This window comes from Telopea speciosissima, chromosome 2 (assembly GCF_018873765.1).
Source record: "Telopea speciosissima isolate NSW1024214 ecotype Mountain lineage chromosome 2, Tspe_v1, whole genome shotgun sequence".
Classification (NCBI taxonomy): Eukaryota; Viridiplantae; Streptophyta; class Magnoliopsida; order Proteales; family Proteaceae; genus Telopea; species Telopea speciosissima.
The window spans coordinates 12,004,153-12,028,791 of NC_057917.1; the positions used below are offsets into that span (position 1 = coordinate 12,004,153).

At 39.7% G+C, this 24,639-nt stretch overlaps 1 protein-coding gene across 1 annotated transcript in view; it reads right to left on the reverse strand.

Annotated features, from left to right (window-relative positions):
• Window positions 1-213: 213 nt before the first annotated feature.
• Window positions 214-24,639, reverse strand: part of LOC122652952 (uncharacterized protein SYNPCC7002_A1590) — a 36,607-nt gene continuing 12,181 nt past the window's right edge. The window contains exons 4-6 of the mRNA XM_043846839.1: window positions 18,004-18,086; window positions 17,778-17,894; window positions 214-363 (exon numbers count right to left, since the gene is read on the reverse strand). Of these exons, the coding sequence (XP_043702774.1) occupies window positions 292-363; window positions 17,778-17,894; window positions 18,004-18,086 (272 nt within the window). The 3' untranslated portion in view covers window positions 214-291. The remainder of the gene's footprint in view (window positions 364-17,777; window positions 17,895-18,003; window positions 18,087-24,639) is intronic.

A 24,639-nucleotide genomic window follows, 5' to 3' on the forward strand; every position in this document is an offset into this window, starting at 1 on the left:
GCCCACTGTAAAGCCAAAAGAATAGCCTTCATGTCATACAAGCAAACAAAACCATCCTTTTGAAAGGATAATTATCCATTGATACAATGAGTGAGCATCCTCATCCTTTCAAGGGAAAGGTTTTTCTTTCCTTTTTGGGCTGGGGGGGTGGATTCTATCCATATAAACTGGAGCAAAAAAACGAATTTTTCAAAAAAAAATTTGAGGAAAGTATTCTCCATGTTTATTATACAGGCTGGTAAGTCAAGTCCAAAGGCCAAAGTTGAGGGGCAGCAGAGATTCATGCAAGTATCAAATCTCACCAGTCCCAATAGGCTGCCTCGAAGTATCGCCCGAAGCCCAAGCCTGGTAATCCTTAACTAGCTGAAGAATCATAAAAACAAAACAAAAATGTCAATGAGTATGCAAGATGAGTTGACCAATATTGTACCAGCTCCAAGGAGTTGTTTCAAAGTCCGAAGGACCAAACTGAACAGCCATTAAACAAAAGAATCAAGACAGACAAATATATCACATCCATCATAAACAGAATTGTTCTGGCTTCGGACAATGTTCGCATTATAAACCAATCCAAGGATGATGATGTTTTCCTAACAGAAAAGCATAACAAGGAATATGATGTTTTCCTAACAAATAGAGCCAAAGAAATGATTAATGAATGCAGTGTACAGCAACATTGGTAAACAATAATGCATCTTTCCAATACTAAATTATAGAAATATTCCTGGGAAATGTTATCATATATTAGATAATATTTCCCAAAACCTTCGGAAGCTGAAAACTATCATAGGTGCATCAGAAGCTTGCCAGAGAAAGTCACACTCTTCATACAATTTCTGAAGTGACTGACACTGTTAGTTCAGTAGCACTTAATGGATTTTGCTCTGTAATACCTGTTGTTTATCTTAATAAATACCAACTATCTCAAGGAATATTGATTGATTTGGCAAATATTATGGTAAAATGGACAAAAGTCAATAATAGTTGATCTTCAGCCTTCAGTTGCTGATGTGTATAGGAGTAAAGAGAGATTATATTTTGGTTTGTTCACCAAGCATCATTTTGCAAATCCGTCATGGCCATGTAATTCGCTTGGCAATTGAGCAGAAATACCCCCTACAGGTCAACAAAACGAGATTCCTCGAACACTAAAACACAATTATTTCAAAACAGTGAATTTGCCTAAGTAACTATTTTATCATTGGAAGTTACATGAATTTTGTCAGGTACAGTATTATTACAAGGTTCCTGTATAAGAATGTTGTAGACAAAGAGAGGTCATATGCTGATATGCTCTCTGCTTCAAGTGCCCCTATTTAAGACTCCTACACATACAACACAGTTTTGCATGAGCTCAACTAGGATATCCAACCTAGTTCTCTTCTACAAGTTCCTTCTGGACCTCCTCTAACAGTCTCACTCACAGGCCTGTAGTTGTTCCAATGTAAAGCGATACTAGAAGGTTTTGGACCCAGAATAGCATCTGGCAGAATCCTTTAAATGAATGAGACAACAGGTCTTCCTTTTTTTTCCTGTCCCCTTTTTCTAAGGGTGCTTCTCTACAACAGCAACAACTACTCAGCCTTATCCCAACTAAACAGGGTCGGCTAAATAAATCCTTTCAAAAACCAAAGTAGAGAAAACTGAGGTCCTCACAAAGGATAAGGAAAGTAAGAGAAATGAATATTAAAAATAAAGAAATGGATAAGAAAAGTAACGGAAAATGAAAAATGAAAGTACGAGGAAAGAGGATAGCCCAGTAATTCAGGAAAATCTCAGCTACATGGTATCGATAACGTGGATCCTTGCCCTCCAATAGTTGGTGAAATACCTCTAAAGATGCTTCTCTACTTGGTCTAAATCATCCCATCTAGTTAGTGAAATACCTCCACCTTGGATGAGGAGCAAACTCATTGCTGACTTGCTTGTTATTACATCAGACTCCTTGACATCATCAAGCAAGTCAAAGTATCACCAGAAGATTAAAGCCAATCTCTGCAAACCAATATGAGAACAAAAAACTCTCAAAAATTTTACTGATACCATTGACCTTTAAAACCCAAACAGAAATCTGCTTGATGCAGTATGAGATTAGATAGACTCAGAACTTGGTCATGGTACGAAGAATTAAGAGAAAATTGCAATATTTGCAACTTCCTCAATATGCGGACTATGGATGTAAATGGATAGAATTCGGTACGGATATACTATCCGTCGGAGATGTAAAAATATATTCCGAATTCGAATTCGGTTAACCAACGGATAATCCAGATATTCAAATATCCGATTCGAAACACGCAAATGCAAGTTGCAGAAAGGAAGAATGCAGCCAATGTCTCTGGCCGTCTGAGAGAGAGAGAGAGAGAGAGAGAGAAATAAAATCAGCAAGCAAAAAATATTGTCCTCTGCCCCATCAGATAGAGAAATTTCTTTTCGGCAGACATCAACAGAAGCAGCGACCAAAGATTGCACTTGAATAGATATGTGACCGACGACCAGCGACAGTTGTCAAATCAGATCTTCATCACCAAGGTCAGCAACCAGCGAAAACAGAGAAAGGGACTGTTCATATCTTCTACAGATTAATACCTTCAGTGAGATCTGCCTTCCTTAGCGACGGCAAGATCGGCAAAGACCAGCGGCTGCAAGATCGGTGACTGATCCTAACAACGGCGAAAACAGCGAGTGGGAGATCTCCCTCAGGATCACTCACTGAAACCCAGATCTGCATTTCTCCTAATTCCTCTTTGTCTCGCTGGAATTTCTGAGTTGCAAAGGCACCAAGGAAGAGGATCTTCATTTCTCCTCAGTCCTCTTTGTCTCACCTTCAAATACCGTCCGTTCTGTGGTCTATTAATGGCGACTGCAACTCTAGGCTCCCTTCCCCATCTCAAATTCCCAATCTCAGTTCTCAGTATTGGTCTCTCTCCCTCCCTTTCGAAAAAAGAAAAAACAACCAAAGCTTCAAGAAGATAAGAATCCTCAACCAAAAAAAATGAAAAACTAATTAATAAATTATGGTTTATTATCGTTATGATTCAAAAAGCATAAAAGTCATTACGTGGACCCTACTCTGGCTCTGCTACCTTCAGCTCATACTTATCATGGTTCTAATCTCAAAAACAAACTTTCCACAATCCATGGCATCCATCATCGGGAAAAGCTATTTATATAAAAATAAATAAATTTGAAATGTCATCAAGGTAAACGAATTGGATAATATCCGATCGAATATTGAGATATCTGAATTTGTATCCGATTAGTTTTTGGACGAATACGGATAGTTTCCGGATATTGTTTTTTCAAAGACAGATATCCCTAAACGAATACGAATGCGAATCGAATTCAGATTTTCAATTATCCGTTGACATCCCTAGTACGGACCCACTTGATTGGCTTGAACACCTATATAAACTCTTTTCTCCTCACCATAAATGATAAAACCAAGTAGTGAATACATCAAATGAAATCTTGATCAAAACGCCTGAAATTATATGAAATAGCTAATTGAGCAAAACAAGTTACTCATCCAAAAGGGGGGGGGGTGACCTTAAGCAGGTGTGTTCATGTCAACAATCTATCACACTCCAGACTTGTTTCGTATTTTTGGTTTTAGCAACAAGGGTTTCGATCCGAATTTACTGACATAATATCATAGCAGATTTTGATCCTGCCTCCGTGCATCATTACGTGTGTACGCATTATTCTGATCTGCCTAAATGCGAGGGAGATTGTTGATATCCCACATCAGTTAAAGAGTGTGATTTTGGCATCTTCATCTACCTGTTGGTCTCTCCTCCTACCAGTCTAGACTTTTGGGATGGAATCTAACAAGGAATTAGTTTATCTCTTTATAAGATGTAAAAAAAACCATCCAAAATATTGGATTGTGACAGTCCCAGTACGTCACTGAGATGGGGTGAATCAGTGACCGTTAAAAATTCTTTCGATACTGTGGCACCTCCTAAAGCAACATGGCATATGCATAAATTGATTGGCAGGCACTGACTGTTTTAGCCAATCACATAAAAGTTGTATGCAACACACCACTTCATGCATAACAAGGTCTACCAGGTGTGCACACCCACACTGCGACAAACACACTCCCAATATACAAAGAAATATACAGACACAACCACAACACATGGTTTTTACGTGGTTCAGCAAGAGTGCCTACATCAACAAAGCAATGCCCAAATTGGGGGTTCGTATTTTACTCAATACGCCACTAATGTTTGAATCGCTACAACAATCCAGGAGCACCAACCCCTGTTACAACGGTTCCTGCACCCACAAGGAACCCTAAGGGCTACAATCCAACAAACTATCAAGCACCCACTCCCTTTAAATAGACAACAACGACTTGCTGTAAAAAGTCATCCCTGCCCTTCCACTGTCAACATCGAAAGACCCTGCGTTGACATTGAAAGCCCCCTCCATCGACATCAATCTATGAAACCAATTTGTCAAACAGAATATGATTCTGTCAAGGTCCTCAGATATGCCCTTTTCCATTTTCCTGCTTCACTCGAAATCGATCATGGTGATATTGACGACGATCATACCCATAAAAGTGTGTAACAGACTGTGGAGAATGTCGAACATGGGTATATTAGTCGACATTTCATGTGCTTCACTCGACGTCGACAAATGAGGGATCTCCATCAAGTTTGACTCTTCGACATTGAGCTATGCTCTGTCAATGTTGATTCTGGGCTGCTGCTGCACTTCTCCAATAAACATATTGTACTACGCCTTGCCTTCACTCGAAACTTCTCCAGCACTGCCAAACACACATCAGTACAATGTGTTGGCTCAACTACGACCAAGAATGTCCCATGAATGTTGCTAACAATGACAACCATCAAACAGTTTGAACTGAAAAAGAGGATCGATTCTACTAAGGGAGAAGTAATTTACAGCAACAAAGAAGGAGAAGAAGAGGAGAAGAGAAGAGAGGAAGAAGAAGAAGAGAGATTGGGAGAATAATCGATTATGTGTGTTGAGTGATTCTCAACACACATATTCACTTGATTAATCACTTCAAAGAATTACATAGACCTCCCTAGGGAGGTAAATAGAAATAAAGAAGAAATAGCAAAAATACAACTTAGCCATGTCTAATAATAAGACCATGATAGAACTACCCTTATACAACTATTCTAATAACTCTAACACAAACGTCACCATATCATCTGCCACTTGTTCTGAATGCCTTTTGACTCCACATGCCCAACAATTTCCCCCTTTGGAATTGTTGGCAACTTCTCAACATCAACTATCACTATGGAGATTAACAACCTCCACTCCACCTGTGACAACTCACTCTCTTGAGAATATTGAATGATGTGGCTCTTCTCCTAATGATGTGGATTCTCTCCCCCATTGACAACAAGAACTAAGGACTGCTGAGGGAAACACAACTTAACAGAGTGTGCTGCCCCAGTCCACATGCCATCTACTGCTCTTCGTCCAAGAGTGCATGACTGGAATTTTTGAGATGTTTCGCACTAACGTTGTCACAAAATATTGAGACCGACCCATCGCACTGAATTCTCAAGTCGGACATCTGTCACTTCATCCACAACACTTGAGTACAACCAGTTGTTGCTGCAATATATTCTGCTTCTGTAGTTGATAGTGACATTGATTCCTGCTTTTTATTGTGCCTCGCCACAGGACATCTCCCAAGATAAAATGCTCCTCCACTGGTGGTTCTTCTGTCATCCACACAGCCAGCCCAATCTGCATCTGAGAATGCTGTCATCTCCCTTTGGATACCACAATCCATAGTCCATGGTTCCTTTAATACCTACAGATTCTATTCATTGCTGCAAAATGTGTTTCCTTTGGACTGGCTTGGAAATGTGCTACCATACAAACTGAATGGAGAAGATCTGGCCTTGAAACTGTCAGATACAGTAAACTTCCAATCATTGATCTGTAAGTCGTCTGATCTATCGTTGGAGCCTCATCATCTTTATTGAGCTTGCATCCTATGATTATAAGAGTACTCACAAGCTTATTGTCTTCCATCATGAACTTCTTTAACATCTCTTTCACTTATTTTACTTGAGATATGAAGATTCTTTTTCCCTTCCGACTAACTTGCAAACCAAAAAAATATGTCAATTCTCCCAACATTGACATCTCAAACTCAGTTTTCATTCTCCTTGCAAACTTCTGGCAAACATCATCTTTGTAAGCACCAAAAATGATGTCATCCACATCTACAATAACAAGATGTTGGCTATCATCTTCAGTTGCTACATATAACTATATAAGTTGATGTCCGCAATTCCCTTCTTGAAGCCTATTTTCTGAAGACAGCCGTCCAATCTGGAGCATCATGCTCTAGGAGCTTGTTTAAAGTTTAAACCCATATAGAGCTTTCTTCAGTTTACACACCATCTCTAGGTCATCTCCTAGCTGAAAACCGTCGGCTTGCTCAACATAGACTTCCTCCTCAAGATTACCATTTAAGAAAGCGAACTTCACATCCATTTGGTAAACCTTGAAACCTTTGTAGACTGCTTATGACAAGAACATGCGAATCGACTCAAGTCTGGCCATTGGTTCAAACGTTTCATCAAAATCAATGCCTTCTACCTGCGCATATCCCTTGCACACAAATTTTGCCATATTACTGACCACCAGTCCATCTTCATTCAACTTGTTCTGAAAACCCACTTTATTCCTATCACATTTTTGTATGCTGGCCTGGGAACTAATTCACATGTTTCATTCTGATCCATCCCGGCTCTTCATTCATTAACTTAACCCAGATGAGTCTCTTCTCTGCAAGCCTCTGCAACAGAGTTGGGTTCAACTTGTGATAGAAGGGTATGTGTGTTTGACTTCATCCTTCTAGTTTGAACACCTGCCTTTGGGTCTCCAATGATTTTTTGTTGTGGGTGATCCTTCTGTCATTTATTCTGACTAAGTAAATTTTCAATGCCATCTTCCTCATGTTCATCAGTCTCAACTGTTTGTTGCTTAACTGATTCGATGATTTCATCATCTTCCACAAACTCTTCATAACAGAGAAAATCTGAATTGCTAGTTGTAAAAGTAGTTCTCTTCTCAATAATTCTGACGTCTGAGCTTTCTACAATCTTGCCAAGTCTCTTGTTATAACGGAGAAAATCTGAATAGCTAGTTGTAAAAGTAGTTCTCTTCTCAATAATCCTGACGTCTGAGCTTTCTACAATCTTCCCAACTCTATTGTTATAGCACCTATTGGCTTTGTTCTTAGAAGAATAACCTAGGAAGATTCCATCATTTGCTTTATCTTCAAATTTCCCAAGATTTTGCTCATTATTCTTGATGAAACACCTGCTACCAAACACCTTGAAGTACTTGATTGTAGCCTTTCTGCCAAACAACAATTCATAAGGTGTTTTGGTCTCATGGGGTCTCAACATGCATTTGTTTTGAATATAAACTACACAGTAGATTCCTTCTCTCCAAAACCTGTCTGCAACCTTCTTGTCATTCAAGATTGTCCTTGTCATTTCTTGAACTGTTTTTTCTTTCTTTCTACCACACCATTATGTTGTGATGTTCTAGCTGCTGAGTGTTGAATTCTGATGCCATGGTCATTGCAGTATGCTGAAAATTGTCCCCGTGTAAATTCCTTCCCTTGGTCAAATCTGAAACATTTTATCCTTCTTCCAGTCTGATTCTCTCTGATTCTTGAATATCTTGAAACAATCCAAGGCTTCTGACTTATGTCCGAGATACATGACCCAAGTCATCCTTGAGTATTCATCTATGCACAGCACAAAGTATCTTTCACTTCTGATGCAGCCCCTATCCATGTAAGCAACAAGCTGGGCCATCCAAAGGCTTTAAGAAGGTCAGCCCATATTCAAGCCCAACACCAAACCCAAGTCCAACTCGATTCCACCAAGTATGAAGGCCATCCTCAGCCCAAGATCAAGGTCTTAAGACATGCCAAGTCTGGCCCCAGCCCCCTTGAAACCGTGCCCCTTTTGGTGACCTTTCAATTCCCTTGTGGAGAGTGAGGTGGCAGCAGCTTCTCCACAAATATTCTCTTTAACAAGAATCCTTCTTCTAGAGTATTCTCCACTGGGACCAGCCTCTTCAACCTTGGAGCTTGCATCAAGACCTTGGACAGCACAAGAAATAACTTTTATAGCAACCCCCTACATGGTTGTTTGACTCTACCTATAGAGGTTTTTTTAGCTATGCTTTAGTTCAATCTTAGCCTTGAGGCTCAACTCTCTCTCAGGTCTGTTGAATGTTGTAAGCTTTGAGGAAGAAGTCGTCATGCTGAGAGAAGAATTGAAGAAATATGATGAGAACACTCCTCATATGTTAAGTAGCATGAGTCATTGATTCCTGAGAATCTAACCATCAGATTAGGCTGAGATTTGACTATATAATTCGCTTCCCCTTTATTCCATTCAACCCAAACATAAGCACCACAAAAATGGATTGAGAGTTATTCAAGTTCTCCTTGCTATTTTCTGATTTTTCTATAGTTTCTAACTTCTACCCATGCTCATATCTCCTAATTTAACCGTCAGTTTGTTTTGGCATTTTAACCACATACTCAACCCATTAGGACTTGTAATATATATTGGTTTCAGTCCCATCAGTTTTGTGGTTTGCAAGTTCTAATCATAGGTAGTTTCAGCCATATTCATAGTTTTCTGGTTCACTACGATTCTGATTTCTGTAGGTTTGCTACTGTTTGTTTGTTTCAGTTGGAGACTAAAGATTGAAGGAGAACAAGTGTGGAAGGGAGAAGATGAGAGTAGGAAGGAGATGAGGAAGAAGAAGAGAAGAGAAGAGATATCGGTTGCAAGTTGTGGGAGAAAATAGTTCATCTCTCCCTTATATTGGTTCACTTAACATAAAGGAGAAATTATCATTACCCCCCATGCTAATATATGATAGCTAAGGGGAGTAAAAGGTAAGAAAGTAAAAACACATTACAACTTAAAAGCCTAGTACCCAAAGTAACCTTATTACATGAAATTACATAACTCTTAACACTCCCCCTCAAGCTGGAGAATGAATGTCATACATTTCCAGCTTGCACAGAAGAGTATTGAACTGATGATAAAGGAACCCTTTTGGTGAAGATATCAGTCAACTGATCACCTGTCCTTACAAAAGGAGTGCAGATGTAGCCAAAGTCAATCTTCTCATTGATGAAATGTTGGTCCACCTCAATATGGTTTGTCCTGTCATGTTGCACAGGGTTGTGGACTATACTTATGGCAGCCTTATTATCACATAGAGTTTTATAGGTGCCTCAATATCAAACCCCAACTCTTGGACCAGTCTTTCAACCATATGAGTTCACATACTCCATGAGCCATAGCCTTGAACTCTGCCTCTGCACTGGATCGGGCCATCACATGTTGCTTCTTACTCCTCCATGTGACCAGATTACCACCTACAACGGTACAATAGCCTGATGTAAACCACCTGTCAGAAGCTCAAGCGACCCAATCTGCATCTATGTAGCCCTCATTCCTCAAATGGTTTTTCCTGGCATATAATAGTTCTTTTGGATGGACTTCAAGTATCTGCGGATGTGATAGAGAGCATCCAAGTGCCCACTCTTAGGGGCAAGCATAAACTGACTTGCCACCCCAACTACATAGGTGATGTTTGGCGAGTTAAAGAGAGATAGATCAATTTCCCTACTAGTCTCTGGTACTTCCCTGCATCAACAAGGGATGGACCACAATCTTCTCCAAGTTTGTGATTCTCATCAATAGGAGAGTTTGTTGGTTTGCAACCCAACATTCTTGTTTCTTTCAACAAGTCCAGCACAAACTTTGGCAGATATTTAGTCTTTTCTAGACCTTGGCACTTCAATTCCCAAGAAATATTTCAAGGATCCAAGATCTTTGATCTCAAACTATTGGACCAAGTAACACTTCAACTTAACTATCTCAACTAGGGATGTAAATGGATCGGATTCGGCTCGGATAGTGCTATATCCGCATCCGCATCCGATTACCTTTCGAACGGATTCGGATAGTGCTAATCGGATTCGGACACGGATACGGAATGGATATTTTATCTGTTTACATGTAAATATAGCTTTTCGGATAGCTAAAGCCTATTCGTATCCGCATCCGTTTAGCTTTCGGACGGATTCGGATAGTGCTAAACATATACGAATAAGGATACGGAAACGGATTTCGGCTATTCATCTACATCCCTAATCTCAACCCTGTCATCTCCAATCACCACAATATCATCCATATATACAATAAGGGCTATGATGGTCCCATTACCTTGCTTCACAAATAAAGTGTAGTTTGCTTGACTCTGGGAATACCCATTCTGCAAAATGGCCTGATGGTACCGCTCAAAGCAAGCCTTGGGGGGACCGCTTGAGATCATATAGTGTCTTTTTAAGAAGGCACACTTTTCCATATATACAATAAGGGCTATGATGGTCCCATTACCTTGCTTCGCAAATAAAGTGTGGTCTGCTTGACTCTGGGAATACCCATTCTGCAAAATGGCCTGATGGAACCGCTCAAAACAAGCCTTGGGGGGACCGCTTGAGATCATATAGTGTCTTTTTAAGAAGGCACACTTTTCCTTCAGTTGAAGGGAACCTGAAGCCTAGAGGGGTCAGCATGTACACTTCCTCTTCTAAATCACCATGAAGAAAAGCATTCTTCACATCTAGCTGATATAATAGCCAACCTCTATTGGCCGCCAAAGATACCAGGACTTTAGCCACTGGAGCAAAATGTCACCTGATCATAGTTGTCATGGCGCCGCCATGGCGTCCTGGCTCTGCAGAAATGGCCATATCGACCTACGCCATGGTATCAGTTTCCCTAAATCTCCTATTTTAGCCTTGCTCTCACCATTCGGTTGCCAGCAGAATTTTAGGGCTATTTCTCGTAGGTCTGGGCAATTCATCCTTCCAAACGTTTGGCTTAGCCCCTTTCAACATTGAGGCTCCATCGCACATCAGACCTGCACCTCCATTACTACCGTTAGATTTGGTTCAGTTCCATCGATCTCTTGGTTGCAGGTTCTTTCAATTAGATTCTTGGTGCCCTTGAGAAAACAGGTTGTGGCGACTCTTGCCTGAAGCTTCGTATTACGAGGAAGGCCCACCTTCGAAATAACTTCCATTCTGCCACTGGGTTATGGTTCCTTCAGCTAAGGAGTTGTGAGGTTGAAGAAGACTGAATTGCTTTGTTTTTTGTTTCTCAATTTCTTATCTATTAAACCCATTTTCCTTAGTTCCCAACATTACTCTTTTCTTTTACTTTTATTCCCACCATCTATTATTTTCCATTTTGTTCCAAGTATACCCTTTACCCATCAAACGTGCTATCCCACTTTCTGGTTTATTTTCTTTATTAAATTGATTTCCATTAATTACAGTTCTGCCACTCTTTCTTTACAACTTCAGATTAATTACAATTCTGCCATTGCTCTTATAAATCTTGATTTATCTACTAGTTTGTCATTCAACTTTGCCATTCAACTTTGGATTTAATTACAATTCTGCCATGGTCGACATGATCGCCGTTGCCGGGCGACGTGTCGATATATCGATCAGACACCCCTCCACCTACTTGGATCGCCGTGACAACTATGCTCCTGATAGTCGATCTCATACACCTGACTGTAACCTTTGGCCACTAACCTGGCCTTATATCTCTCAACAATACCATCTGACCTGTACTTGATTGTGTAGACCCATCTACACCCAACTGGAACTTTCCCCTAGGAAGATCAACCAACTTCCAAGTGCAGTTCTTCTCAAGAGTCATCATTTCCTCAGACATGGCTTCCTTCCAGTGACATTCTTGGGAATGGAAGAGAAAAGTACAACAGAAAAGGCAACAAATGTAGGAAAGATAGCATCATAGGAAACAAATTAGGCTATAGGATTAGTGCAAACTCTCTTTCCCTTTCGAATAGCAATGGGAACATCTACTCAGAAGGGAGAGAGAGAATGTTACCTGACTAAGGAGGGTGGAACTCAGGATATGGATCTAAAGATGACTCTTGGCAAGTCTTCTTTCCCTTTCTTTTGTACACAAGTAGTTTCTTCTTATTACTCGAACCAACACCTAATTATCACCAATATCAACAACATCCACTTCTCTCTGTTTCCCAATATCAAGTAGAAATGGAGAAATAGGCAAAGGTGGAAGAAAAGGGATGACATCAGTAGCCTTTCCACTTCCACTATTCTCCCCCTGAAGAGGATCCTGATGAGGAGTAAAGAAGGGTACAAATTCATAGAATGTGACATCTTTGGAGAGAAGTCGCCTTCAGGAAGGACGGTAGTACTTATACCCTTTAGTAGAGGAAGAATATCCAAGGAAAAGGCACTTGAGTGCCTTAGGGTCAAGCTTAATCTCAGCAGATTTATTAACATGGACATAGCAAACACACCCAAACACCTTGGGGGGAAGAGAGAAGGCAGAAACCTGAGGAGACAAAGTTTCCAAAGGGGATTTGAAGCCAAGAAGTTTAGTGGGCATGCGGTTGATTAAAAAGGCAACAGCAAGGAGGGTATTTAATGTAAGAGTAGAACCTGAATAGGTCTAATCCCAGGCAAGATCAAATAGAAAACCCTCCAATAAATAAGAAATCATATGAGGGAACCAGGAGAAACAATGGAAACTAAAAATAAGGGAACCAAGAGAACAATGGGAACTCAAATGAGAGAACATTTTCTTGGGTGAAGTAACAAATAAAAACCCACAAACTTGTAACCTGTTGAAGCAGCAATGATCTTGATGTAATAATCTTCAAAAAAAATCAATATGACAATCAGTTAAAAGAAATCCCAGCAGCTGGTAGCACTCTAGAACTCGATTTGAACAAAATTAGGGTCTGGATTTAATAACTGATGGAAGGGGATGGCGGAAGGGAATGGCTATCTCACCCTGGTCATCTCCCCCAAACCTATCTCAAGAAGGATTTTCACAAAGGCAAAGCCAATATTTCATTAATCAAATTCGTGTACAATGCTGGTCTCCCTTACAAACTCATATAGAAGACTGAAAAATAGACTTAGAAACTAAAAAGGAAAGGCCTAACTCTATCCTTAAGTAATAAGGTAACCTAAATTAACTAGGAAAGTGAAATAATAAAGAAAACAGACTAAAATAGGACTCTAACTAAACTAATGAAGCAAATCTTTTTTACTTTCTACCCATATTTTAGGCTCATTAAATTAGCCAATTACAAAGTTAAAACATGGGATCAAAGTCCCAATACATATATGACCCAACACAAAGCTTATTTCCACTAAAATAAGCCCCAAGTGACTTATCTACATCTGTATTAGACCAAAAAGTCTTAGGGACATGCATGCCAAATAATAGACTCCTAATGACTTCCAACAAGGGGCGATTTTTCCTCTTAGCTGCCCCATTTTGTTAGGGCATGTCAACACAAGCAAGCTGATGGAGGATGTCATTGTTTATAAAAAAAGTTTTGAGAGTCCACCATATATGTACTCCCCGCTTTATCATAACGAATAATTTTAATTCTAGTATCAAATTGAGTACAGATCATCTAATAAAAACTCTTTAAGGCATCATAGACATCTCTTATGTTTCACCAAAAAAATCCAAGTAGACCGACAATAATCATCAACAAATGAAACAAAGTAACGATAACCAATCAAAGAAGTAGTGGGAGCTAGTCCCCAAACATTAGAACGCATAATGTGAAAAGGAACAATGATCTATTTCCATGACAGGGATAAGAAGAACAACAATGTTTAGCAAAAATACATGGTTCACACTGAAAAACATGTGAAGAAGAAACAAAAAAAACAACTGTGGTAATTGTTTTCTCATAATAAGAAAAGAACATACTACTATCACTACGTCCACACACATAGAACTAAGTTGTGGACGAAGCAAGTGTTTAGTAGAGCCTTTTTTCCTCACGTCCACTACCAATAATCCTCTTCGCCACCAAATCCTAAAAAGATTGTGAGAGGGGGGAAAAAATGATACAACAATTCAAGGATTTGGTTAAGTGGCTCATAGATAAAAGGTTAGTAACAAAGTTAGGGACATGAAGAATGGAGTTAAGGGAAATTGAAGAAGTAAAATGGACACTACCCTTACCAAAAATGGAAGAAAGGAAGCCATCAACTACCCCAACCTTATCCCTACTAGAACAAACAGAGTAGGAATCATAACATTGGGACATAACAATCATATGGTCAGTGCCGCCAAAGTCAATAACCTAAGGAGTAGTGGAAGGAGCCGATGTGGAGACTACCTACAAGGCTGAAATGGAAGGGTCTGGCACGGTAGATGTAGAAAAAGAGCTGCCCAGCTGCGACATAACTCTGTGAAATGCAACAATATCCTCTAGAGTGAGAGAACTATGAACTTCATGTAGTCCGGATGGTCACCTAATAGGCTTAGTCTCAGTCATCACAATGTGAGCTTGAGCTCCCCCTCTCCTGCCACCATGCATACTAGTGGATCCACCATGCATACCAGGGAGACGGCCACGAAGCACCCAACTCCTCTCTCTAGTGTGCCTAGATTTCCCACAAATATCTAAATCTGTTTCTGTCATCGCCACTGGTTGGCCCTAGGCCTCTTCCTCCACCTCACCAGTCTCTGTAAGAGCTAGAAGTAAGTGAAGATTGTTCCAAGGATGATACAGTTTCCGTGGACACTCTTCTAGTCTCTTTACATTACAAGTAACTACATACTTCATCAAGAGAGGGAAGAAGTAACCGGCCCAAGATTTGCACATGAATTGGTTTATACTCGTGAGTTCAGCCCACCGAGGAGAATCAAGACACGTTCCTTCTCAATTGTTCTATATACCTTTGCTTCATCCTCAGGATTGGACAGCTGAAGGTCCTTGTAGCGATCATACTCTTCCCAAAGACTAACACTCGTGAAAACCCGAGTCGGTCGGTCCTCCATTCATCCGATTGGAGGTGTACATAACAAGGCCACCCTCACAACCCTCTCCCTTTTGTCCCTATGTTATAGTAAGATAGGGCGGTTCGCTTGAGTTGCTCAACGCCCCGGTCTTGTGTCCCTATTTCATTGTGATGACTTTCTGAAGAAGCTAACAGACCTTTGCCGAGCCACCCACTCGGTCAAATATCTTAGATACACAGTCCCAAATATCTTTGGCAGTTTCTTTTCTCATAAATCTCCTCCCAATCTCGGGTTTCATAGAGAAGATCAACCACGTCATAATAGTGGAGTTCTCTATCTCCCGTTTCTTATATGTCGGGTCACTTGAATTAGGAGAAGAAGAATATCGGTTGTTAACATAAAGGAGAAATTACATCATTACCACCCATGCCAATATATGATAGCTAAGGGGAGTAAAAGGTAAGAAAGTAAAAACACATTACAACTTAAAAGCCTAGTACCCAAAGTACCCTTATTACATGAAATTACATAACTCTAACAGTTTCAGCCTAGCCTACCTCATCAGGGTGGGGATGGGAGTGGGGGTGGGGCACGGGTTGTAGGGGTGGGGCGCGGGTGGCAAAGGGGGTGTGGGGCAGGGGTTGCAAAGAATGGTGGGGTGGGGATGTAGGGGAGAAGGGGCTTCGGGAGGAAGCTGTCGCTGGTGGGGCAGGGGTTCGAGGGCTACAGGAGCGAATAGTCACCAAGGGGGGTGGTAGCTAACGGTTATCTTCTCTATCCGTCTTCGTCCTCTAGCCAAAATGTGTGTGTGTGTGTGTGTGTGTGTGAGAGAGAGAGAGAGGGAGAAAGAGGAATGTTGTGTGTTTAATCAAAACTACAGTTTTGTCCATGTTTTGAGCACACGTTTATTAATAGTTTAGGGCGAAATAGGTTGAAATCAAGCTATTTCAAGATTTTTATTCAAGTTGATTTCAATTTCTCTGAAATTGGGTGCAAAAATCACATCAAGCAGCCTGAGAAATTGAAATAGCTCCCAGAAATTGAAATAGAAATCCAATCAAAAAGAGCATTCATACCCACTAGCAAATCCTTCTATACTCTATTGCCCCATATCAAATTTCAAAATTTGGCCTGCCACTGAAGAATGCCATTTCCATGAAATTTTGAAGCTCCTCAACATGTGGTTATCACACAATCCCATTTTTCTAATTCTTCTTCCATTGCCCACCCATATTTTGCTTTCTTTTAATCACCAGCATCAACAAGTTCAATGATCAACTTTAATTTTCTTTTTAGGCCTTTCTCTTTCACCTATACCCCCTCCCCCGGGTTTCTGGAATAGCATGGACTTATAGCTTCATCCCTTTCATCAAGCTTCTTCAAATATAAAGCGATGCTGAAATCAACAGTGTCTACCAAAAAAAAGAAAAATTAAATGTCACTGTGTGCTGCTCCCTAAACATTATCTTCAGATATGATTTCCATCTCCTGATTGGAACAAATAGTCTCCTCCAACTTCCCTTATCTCCATGTCACATCCCACGTCCCAATGTTCCCATCCCCAATCGATGAAATCTTGAAAATTAGGGAGAATGATTTGTGTCAATGTGACACAGGCCAACTTTATTTATAATGAAGAATAGAAAATTCTAGAATGAGTACAAGACCCAAATAGGTGGGAAAAAAAGTGGGGAAAAAACCGAGAAAAAAGTGAAGGGAGGTGGGGCTGTAGGCTTGCAAGAAGGGAGAGAGGAGGCGGAAAGGGTGGTGGTGCTGCAATTGGGTGGGAGGCGGCTGCTGTTTTTCGAATCTCAAACATAACTCGAAGCCCTAGATCGATTTCCCTTTGCTTTGGATACCATGATGAAATCTAGAAAATTAGGGAGAATGACTTGTGTCAAATTGACACAGGCCAGCTTTATTTATAATGAAGAATAGAAAATTCTAGAATGAGTACAAGACCAAAATACCCCTATTGACAGTTATACCCTCGTACCCATATTATAACACCAATTTCTGGGTGTCATCTTTGTTGGGTAACGTGACCGCTTCTTCCAATTCTGCAGCAGCAACCCCTGCCTCCCAAGCCATCCCAAGTTTTCCAGGCCACCCACTGCTTGTTCGTCCAGCAAAGTTCAGGATGAGAGCTCCACAATATAATGCTCTAAGCAGAGTCAATTGTCCCGGTTCATTTGTCTCCCACTTTCCCAAATTATCCTACTGAAAGAGGGTTCAAGATAATTCGGCATCAAAGATTATTAAAAAAAAAAAAATCAGATATGATGCCCATCACTTCCAACGACAAATGCCTAGAGGGATACAAAAAAACAGAATACAGCTCCCCTACTTCTCAAATTAAGTATATGGACCTTCAAAAGGTATGGAAAGAAAAAAATAAGAGATCAAGACTAGCACTACAAGGCATGTCCACCACATTCCATTCCCCTTTCCCACCCAAGCCACGAAGAACCGCCCCCCCCAACAAACACAGACAGAAGGGGATGTACACACACTGACCCGCTTTACCTCACATTAGATTGACAAAGTACATGCCAGACGTTCCTCTTTTCTTAAGTTTTAATATATTTCTTTGTTTCATCAAAAAAAAAAAAAAAGGTACATGTCTTATTTTCCCTTGAAAATACCTTCATGTCAGATTGGGGTTCTTGTCCCATTCAAGAACATATATATGAGAACTACGGTGCTGCAAAGATTAACTGAGTTACACCACACTTGGTCAAAGTGGAATATATGTTCATGGTCCATGTGAGACCAAATAATCATTAAAACCACATAAGCAACAAGCAGGAAGTTCAATTTGACAAGAAATGCAAGAGAAACTCAAAAAAACAAGTAAAAAAATAAATCAATCAAAACCTGTGCCATAAATCGGGGAAGCATAATCCGTAGTATTTGTTCAAGGACTTGGGTTCCAGTTGATTTTATTACTTCCACAGGAATTGCTCGAAATGCAAAAGGGATATCAATGGTAACCTGGATGCCATATAAATCAGTCAAAAGTACATCAAGGATATCCTATTGTTCATAGAACTGGACAACAGGTATTAACTTTCAATTGGAAGAAAGACCAGCTTGCAGTCACCTCAATAACTGCATCTGAAGTGAGCAGCTGAACTGAAGAGTTACGCCGATCACTGCCACAAGATATTTGATTCACCATGGAAGCTGCACCCATACCAAATCAGTGTCAATGGGCTCCTGTGAAGACATTACATAATTAAATTCAGCCACTTAGAACCCAAAACCTATCAGATGCCATTATCAAGGAAAAGAAGCTCTTTATGTCAACTTGACGAAACCAAAAAGACATCCAATAGACTAATGTTACGTTACCAAAGATGATATCTTATTTAGATCGAATTGAAGGTAAAAAGTAAAAATAAATAACCAAAAAATAAGTATCAACATAAGGACTTTATAATCATATATTAAATGTCACAAATACACAGCAAATCCACTGTCAGACCAGATGGTGACACTGCTAAACTAGGACAATCCGAATTCTGGTTTGGCACGAAAAACATCTGTTCAAGTGTGTCTCGGTTGGCCCATGGTCCTCTGTACTGTAGGATTATGTCTTCGTCTAAGTAGTTTAGTTTCTTCTTGTTTCTTACCTCCTACTGTAATTAGACTTTAGGTTACTACTGTGATAAGACTTTAGGATTAGCTAAAGTATAGTTTTATTTCCATCATATTTCTATCATGCAATCTGTTCAGATAAGTATAAATAACATTGGCTAGTGTTATAGAACTATTCTATCGCACAGCCTTCTCTCCTACCTCTCGATTTCTCCCATCTTCTTCCTCTCCTTTCTCATTCTCTGGTTTTGGCCTCTTAAGTTCTGATTTATTTCATGGTATTAGAGCAAACATAAGTCTTCATCCTCATCAAATTCTGGTTTTGATAGGCTCTTGAGGATTGTGTGTTTTGGTTGCAGCAACTATGCTGCCTACAGTACATTGAAGGCTCTAATTGCTAATTATATGAAGAAAAACTAGACTCCTTTTGTATCTTGTATGTTTATCATGTCTCAATAGGGTTTTATTTTCTGGCAGTATCGACATCAAAATTACTCCATATAGAAGTTTGCGGCATCCTTTTAATATGAGACTTGATTCCTAGTCCCAAAAACCCTCAAAAATTCGAAATTGGAACAAAATCAGACTTAGAAACTTAGGGTTTCCAGCCAAACCAGTCATGTGATGGTGTTCAAATTTGGATCGAGTGTAGAGGATGGTAAAAGGATGCTTGACTCCAAATTTGGTTCAGTTCTGGTGGTTTGATGTGGAGCTATCAGTGAGACACCAATTTAGAAGGTTAAGAGAAAACCCTCAAAAAAGTGTTGTTCTAGGACTCCAAAAGTAACTGAGTTTTGGCCTTGATGATTGAAGCTTGGCCTGCAAGTTTGGTTCAATCTAGATGGGTAAAAGTGAAGATGGAAGAGGGAGAATGAAAATAGAAGGTTTATGGTACAGGCTAATCCAGCCAATGGAATGGAATGGAATGGAAGTGGGGCCAAGTGGAGTGGATAATGGGGTGGAGTTGTGGTGCACAACTCAGCAACTTCTGATGGAGGGATAAGGAGTTATACAGTCTTGAAGATAACAGCAGAGACCCAGGCAGACCTTGAATCCGCAGGAGTTGTGCAGCCTCTGTCGGTCAAATCAGCAACAGCAGAAACAGTCACAGTTAGCAGCAGTTGAAGACTCACAGCAGCATTCACCAACAGAGCTCGAGCAGGGTAGGAGGGAAAAGTAAGGATAAAGATGTTTCGACTCTCTCAGCCAGGTTTCTCAACCCTTCAAGTCACATTCATCACTTGAGAAACGAAAAATAATTTGCAAAAGCAATCTTCATTCACTATACAAATCATGGGGAGGCTTCTAAAAGCCTTTACAATAAATAGAGAGCTTATACTTGCACCTCAAGTAACAAAAGAAATAGAAACTTAACATAATTAGAAACTAAATATTGCATAAGAATAGAAACTAAATTGAATCTTCTAAAGTCTTCAAATCTCCTTATGGACCCCAATTTTTTTAAGTGATCAAATATTGCTGCCGGTTCTCTTTATCGGTGGTCCCCACCTCTCAATATGGCTCCATCGATTCTAGCAAGTAACCTTTAAATACTTAGCCCCAAAGAGACAATTATACTCCTCATTTAAAGACTTGAATCACTAATAAATAAAATACTATTCTGCCCCCACGATCTTCTAGTAATATTCTAACTAAGCCAAAATAAGGGGTTGTGACACTGTTCATGTTACATACATAGATGAGCGCAGCTTCTTTTAAGGAGATAAAATAGGAAATTAAGAGAAGAGAGATAATAAGGAGAGAAAGAGGGAGAGAGAGATAATAGGGAATGGGATAAGAGTTTGCTTTACAGACGAAGCAATGGTGTCTGGCTTGGATAAGAGGTAGCCGACCTCCTTCTCAATAAAGAATTTTTAGGAAAATGCTCAACAACCTTTTCTTTCTTCCACCAAAATAAATAGATACACATCCAAGACTTCTAAGCGGTTACAACTTCTCCTTAGTTATCTTTCCTTCTCTTCCACTAAGACTTAACTACCCACTATCGTGGTTACAATAACTTCCCCAAACAATAACGACTCAACCCCAAGCCAAATACAAAATATATAATAATAATAATTAATAATTAATATATAATTACTAGTTTATTGCTACACATGTCACCAACCATTCTCATGCATATATGGGTATGTAACAATCCATCCCCCTTGGAATTGTCCTTGTCCTCAAGGACAAAGAAATTAAGGGAAGGAAATGCCCCCCAGGATCCCAGTTCTTAGTAGGGCAAACCCCAATAAACGAAGCACAAAGAGCATCACGGTTTTGAGTGATGGCCACCTCACGATAGTCGGACCTTGCCGTAGGGAATGACCTTACTATTTTTGCGCGACCCTTTATAGATTTTATGACTTTAGAGATGTGTACTTTGCGGGGAACGATGCACAATCTGCATTGCTTGGACTTCCATTTCTTCTTCTTCTTCTTCTTTGTCTGCTCCGCATACACCATTGTAGTTGCTTCAATTGGCAACAATTCAATTGCATTGGTTGAGGATTCTTCCCTTGCTGGATCATTGGCTGAAGCACGTGATCCAAGGTTGTCAAACAACTTGGTAAGCTTTGTCATTATTTCCGTAAGCTTCCCCATGACTTCTTGTTGCCCAACGTGAAGAGATCTCACAACACCTTCCAATTTCTCGACCCTCTCTCAACACTGGCTCTGATCCCATTTGTTATGTGCAAGGTAATCTCAAAATAAAATAACAACAATAGAAAATTAATAGGGATAGAAAGAGAGGAAGAGAGATAAATTTGGGATAGAGTTTTGCTTTACAGACGAAGCAATGGCGTCTGGATTGTTGGGAGGTAGCCGGCCTCTCTCAAGATAAACTCAAGATTAGTTTTAATTTTCCAAATCTTCTTTCTATTTCACCATTCACAAATAAATACACGTAGAATAATTGGTTATCACAACTACCCACTTCCCACACCTACAAATTCTCCTACATTTTCTCTTCAACTCATCCGGTTGCTAATAACTAATTACACACTTACTACTACTGAATATTAAATAAACTTACTACTACTAGTTAACTACTTAATATTAATTAAATATTAAATATTAAATAAGATATACGTAACAATCCTTCCCCCTAAAATTGGTCTTGTCCTCAAGACCACTAAATTACAAATAAAATTTAAAATAATTCCACCCGGATCCCAAATCTTGTTGGGGTAATTCCCAAGTTGCTTCCGTAGATTGCCAATGTTACGCCCACGAACTCGTCGGACCAACAATATTTGAATAACCTGATGAGAATCTCGTACGGATCCGAGACGGTTAATCTCTGTTGAACAAATCGCCTCCATCCAGCCGTTGAACAGAGGAGGATATACCCGTATAGACCCGGGACGATCGATTTCCTCCGCAATGCCTGGCTCTGATACCATTTGATACGTGCAAGATAATTTGAAGATAAAATAAAATAAAAGAGAAATAATAGGAGAGAGAGATAAATTTGGGGCTTTACAGACGAAGCCGCCGGACGTCATGGCACAATTGAGAGGCTACCAATCCTCTTCTCAAGATAACTCTTAAGAGATAATTTAGGGGATAATAATCTGCTAACCTTTTCATTCATAATCATTATTAAATAGGGCTGAATAGTTGTTACATAACTTACAACTCATGACTCCTTCCACATCTAAATAACTAACCTACTAACACAAGTAGTTATCTAACTAACTCACACTCAATACTAACTCATGCACAACACAAACATAATAATTAATAAATATAAAATAATAGTTAATATATATATAAATAACCGTATAATTAGGTACGTAACAACTCCTTTCCCCTTGAAATTGTCCTTGTCCTCAAGGAAGAAAAGGAAAAAATAAAATTAAAATAATCCACCCGGATCCCAAATCTTGTTAGAGCAATTTCCAAAGACGATCCAACACAACTTGCGATTTTGGATGGAGAGCCTCTTCTTCATCTTACACGGTTGGAAGGTCACCTTGTTGTTGCCATATTACATAGGAGGATATTCCCATATAGACCCGGGACGGTCAATTTCCTCCACCGCGCCTGGCTCTGATGCCATTTGTTACATACATAGATGAGCCCAGCTTCTTTTAAGGAGATAAAATAGGAAATTAAGGGAAGAGAGATAATAGGGAATAGGATAAGAGTTTGCTTTACAGACGAAGCAACGGTGTCTGGCTTGGATGAGAGGTAGCCAACCTCCTTCTCAATAGAGAATTTTTAGGAAAATGCTCGACAACCTTTTCTTTCTTCTACCAAAATAAATAGATACACATCCAAGACTTCTAAGCGGTTACAACTTCTCCTTAGTTATCTTTCCTTCTCTTTTACTAAGACTTAACTACCCACTATCGTGGTTACAATAACTTCCCCAAACAATAACCACTCAACCCCAAGCCAAACACAAAATATATAATAATAATAATTAATAATTAACATATAATTACTAGTTTATTGCTACACATGTCACCAACCATTCTCATGCATGTATGGGTATGTAACAGTTCACGTGAATAGTAATATGAACAGCGTTTTGGCCTCTTCTTCATATTTTGATCTACATCATCTTTCTTGGGTTTTATTTTCTGGCAGTATAGACATCAAAATTGCTCCATATAGAAGTTTGTGGCATCCTTTCCTGGGTTTTATTTTCTGGCAGTATCGACATCAACAATTTTTTATAACTAGCCAGCAGATCCAGATCACTTTTTGGAGGTTTGTTTACCCCAGTGGTAAGGCTACTAGATCAATTTGGAGCCAATATGAGCTCCTGATTTTCTGCACTCAGTTTTCTCCTTATTGCTGGCTGATACCCTGTTTTCGGCTGATTTTTTCAAAACTGAAGTTTCTGAAATTATTTTGGATCTGGCCGACAGATTCCTCTAGAGTTTTTAGGGCATTGCTGACCCTTTACTAGGTCACTCGACCTTATTCTGGTGTCAATCAGACACCTCAGGTGGTTGCTATTGAAAATCACCCATATTTCTGGATTTTCACCTTCAGAATCGATTTCTGGGATTGGTAGTTTTCGGTTCTTCATCAATTTCCAGTGACATTTAGGGGTTTTTATTCCCAAGTGGTCTGCCATGTATCTACAAATTTGGAGACCTCTAACTCAGTTTTTTCATTAAGTTTTTGATAACAGGATTATTTGCTGGCCAGAGGGTTGTACCTGGCTCGAGTTAGTTTATTATTGTTTGCTGGCCAGAGGGTTGTATCTGGCTCTAGTTATTTTATTATTGTTTTCTGTCGTGCATGATGGCTGATCCTAAGTCTTCTGTGAGCAATGTCAATGTCTGGATCACCACTATAAAACCCAATAGAGTTGGAAATTATCTGTTATTGGCTAAGGCAGTCAAAGTTTATTTTAATGCAAAGGGGAAGTTGAAGTACCTCCCATCTACTATAGTGAACCTTCTGATATAAAAGCCTATGAGTGGATGTGTGAGAATGAAATCCTCCTTATGTGGTGGTGGAACGACATGGATCCGGCTATTGCAGCGAATGTATAGCTCCACCCCACTGCCAAAGGAGTATGGGACGACTTGATGCGAACCTTCTCCCAAGAGAAGAATATATCCCATATTTATGATTTATATAATAAAATTTATACTCTCAAGCAAGGGGACAGGTCCTTGAATGAATACTTCAATGCTTTTATGGGTATAAGAGAGGAGCCCAATATTCATTAGCCTCTTACTACTAATCTGGACCAGTTACAACTTCAGGAGGAAGAATTTTATCTCATAAAATTTATGACATGATTAAATCCTGATTATCAGTCTATTAAGAGTCAGTTGCTTGCTAGGGAAAAGGTGCCTACACTTAATGAGTCCTTTGCACGTCTTCAGCATATCATTACACCTTCCCGCCATGATACCTCTTCTAAAGACAATTCAGCATTGTTTTCAGCCATGGTCGTGGTGGTCGTAGACTCGTAGCATAGGTGGATAGCAGAGTGATCGACCCATCAAACAATGTTCATTTTGTGGCAAGTTAAATCATAATGTTGAAACCTGCTGAGAAAAACATGGTAAACTAGACAGGACTCCACAATCAGCCAATACGCTTGCGTCTAATGGTATAATTCTAAGACGGTGTCTCCAAGCAACACCAATATTGCACCTCA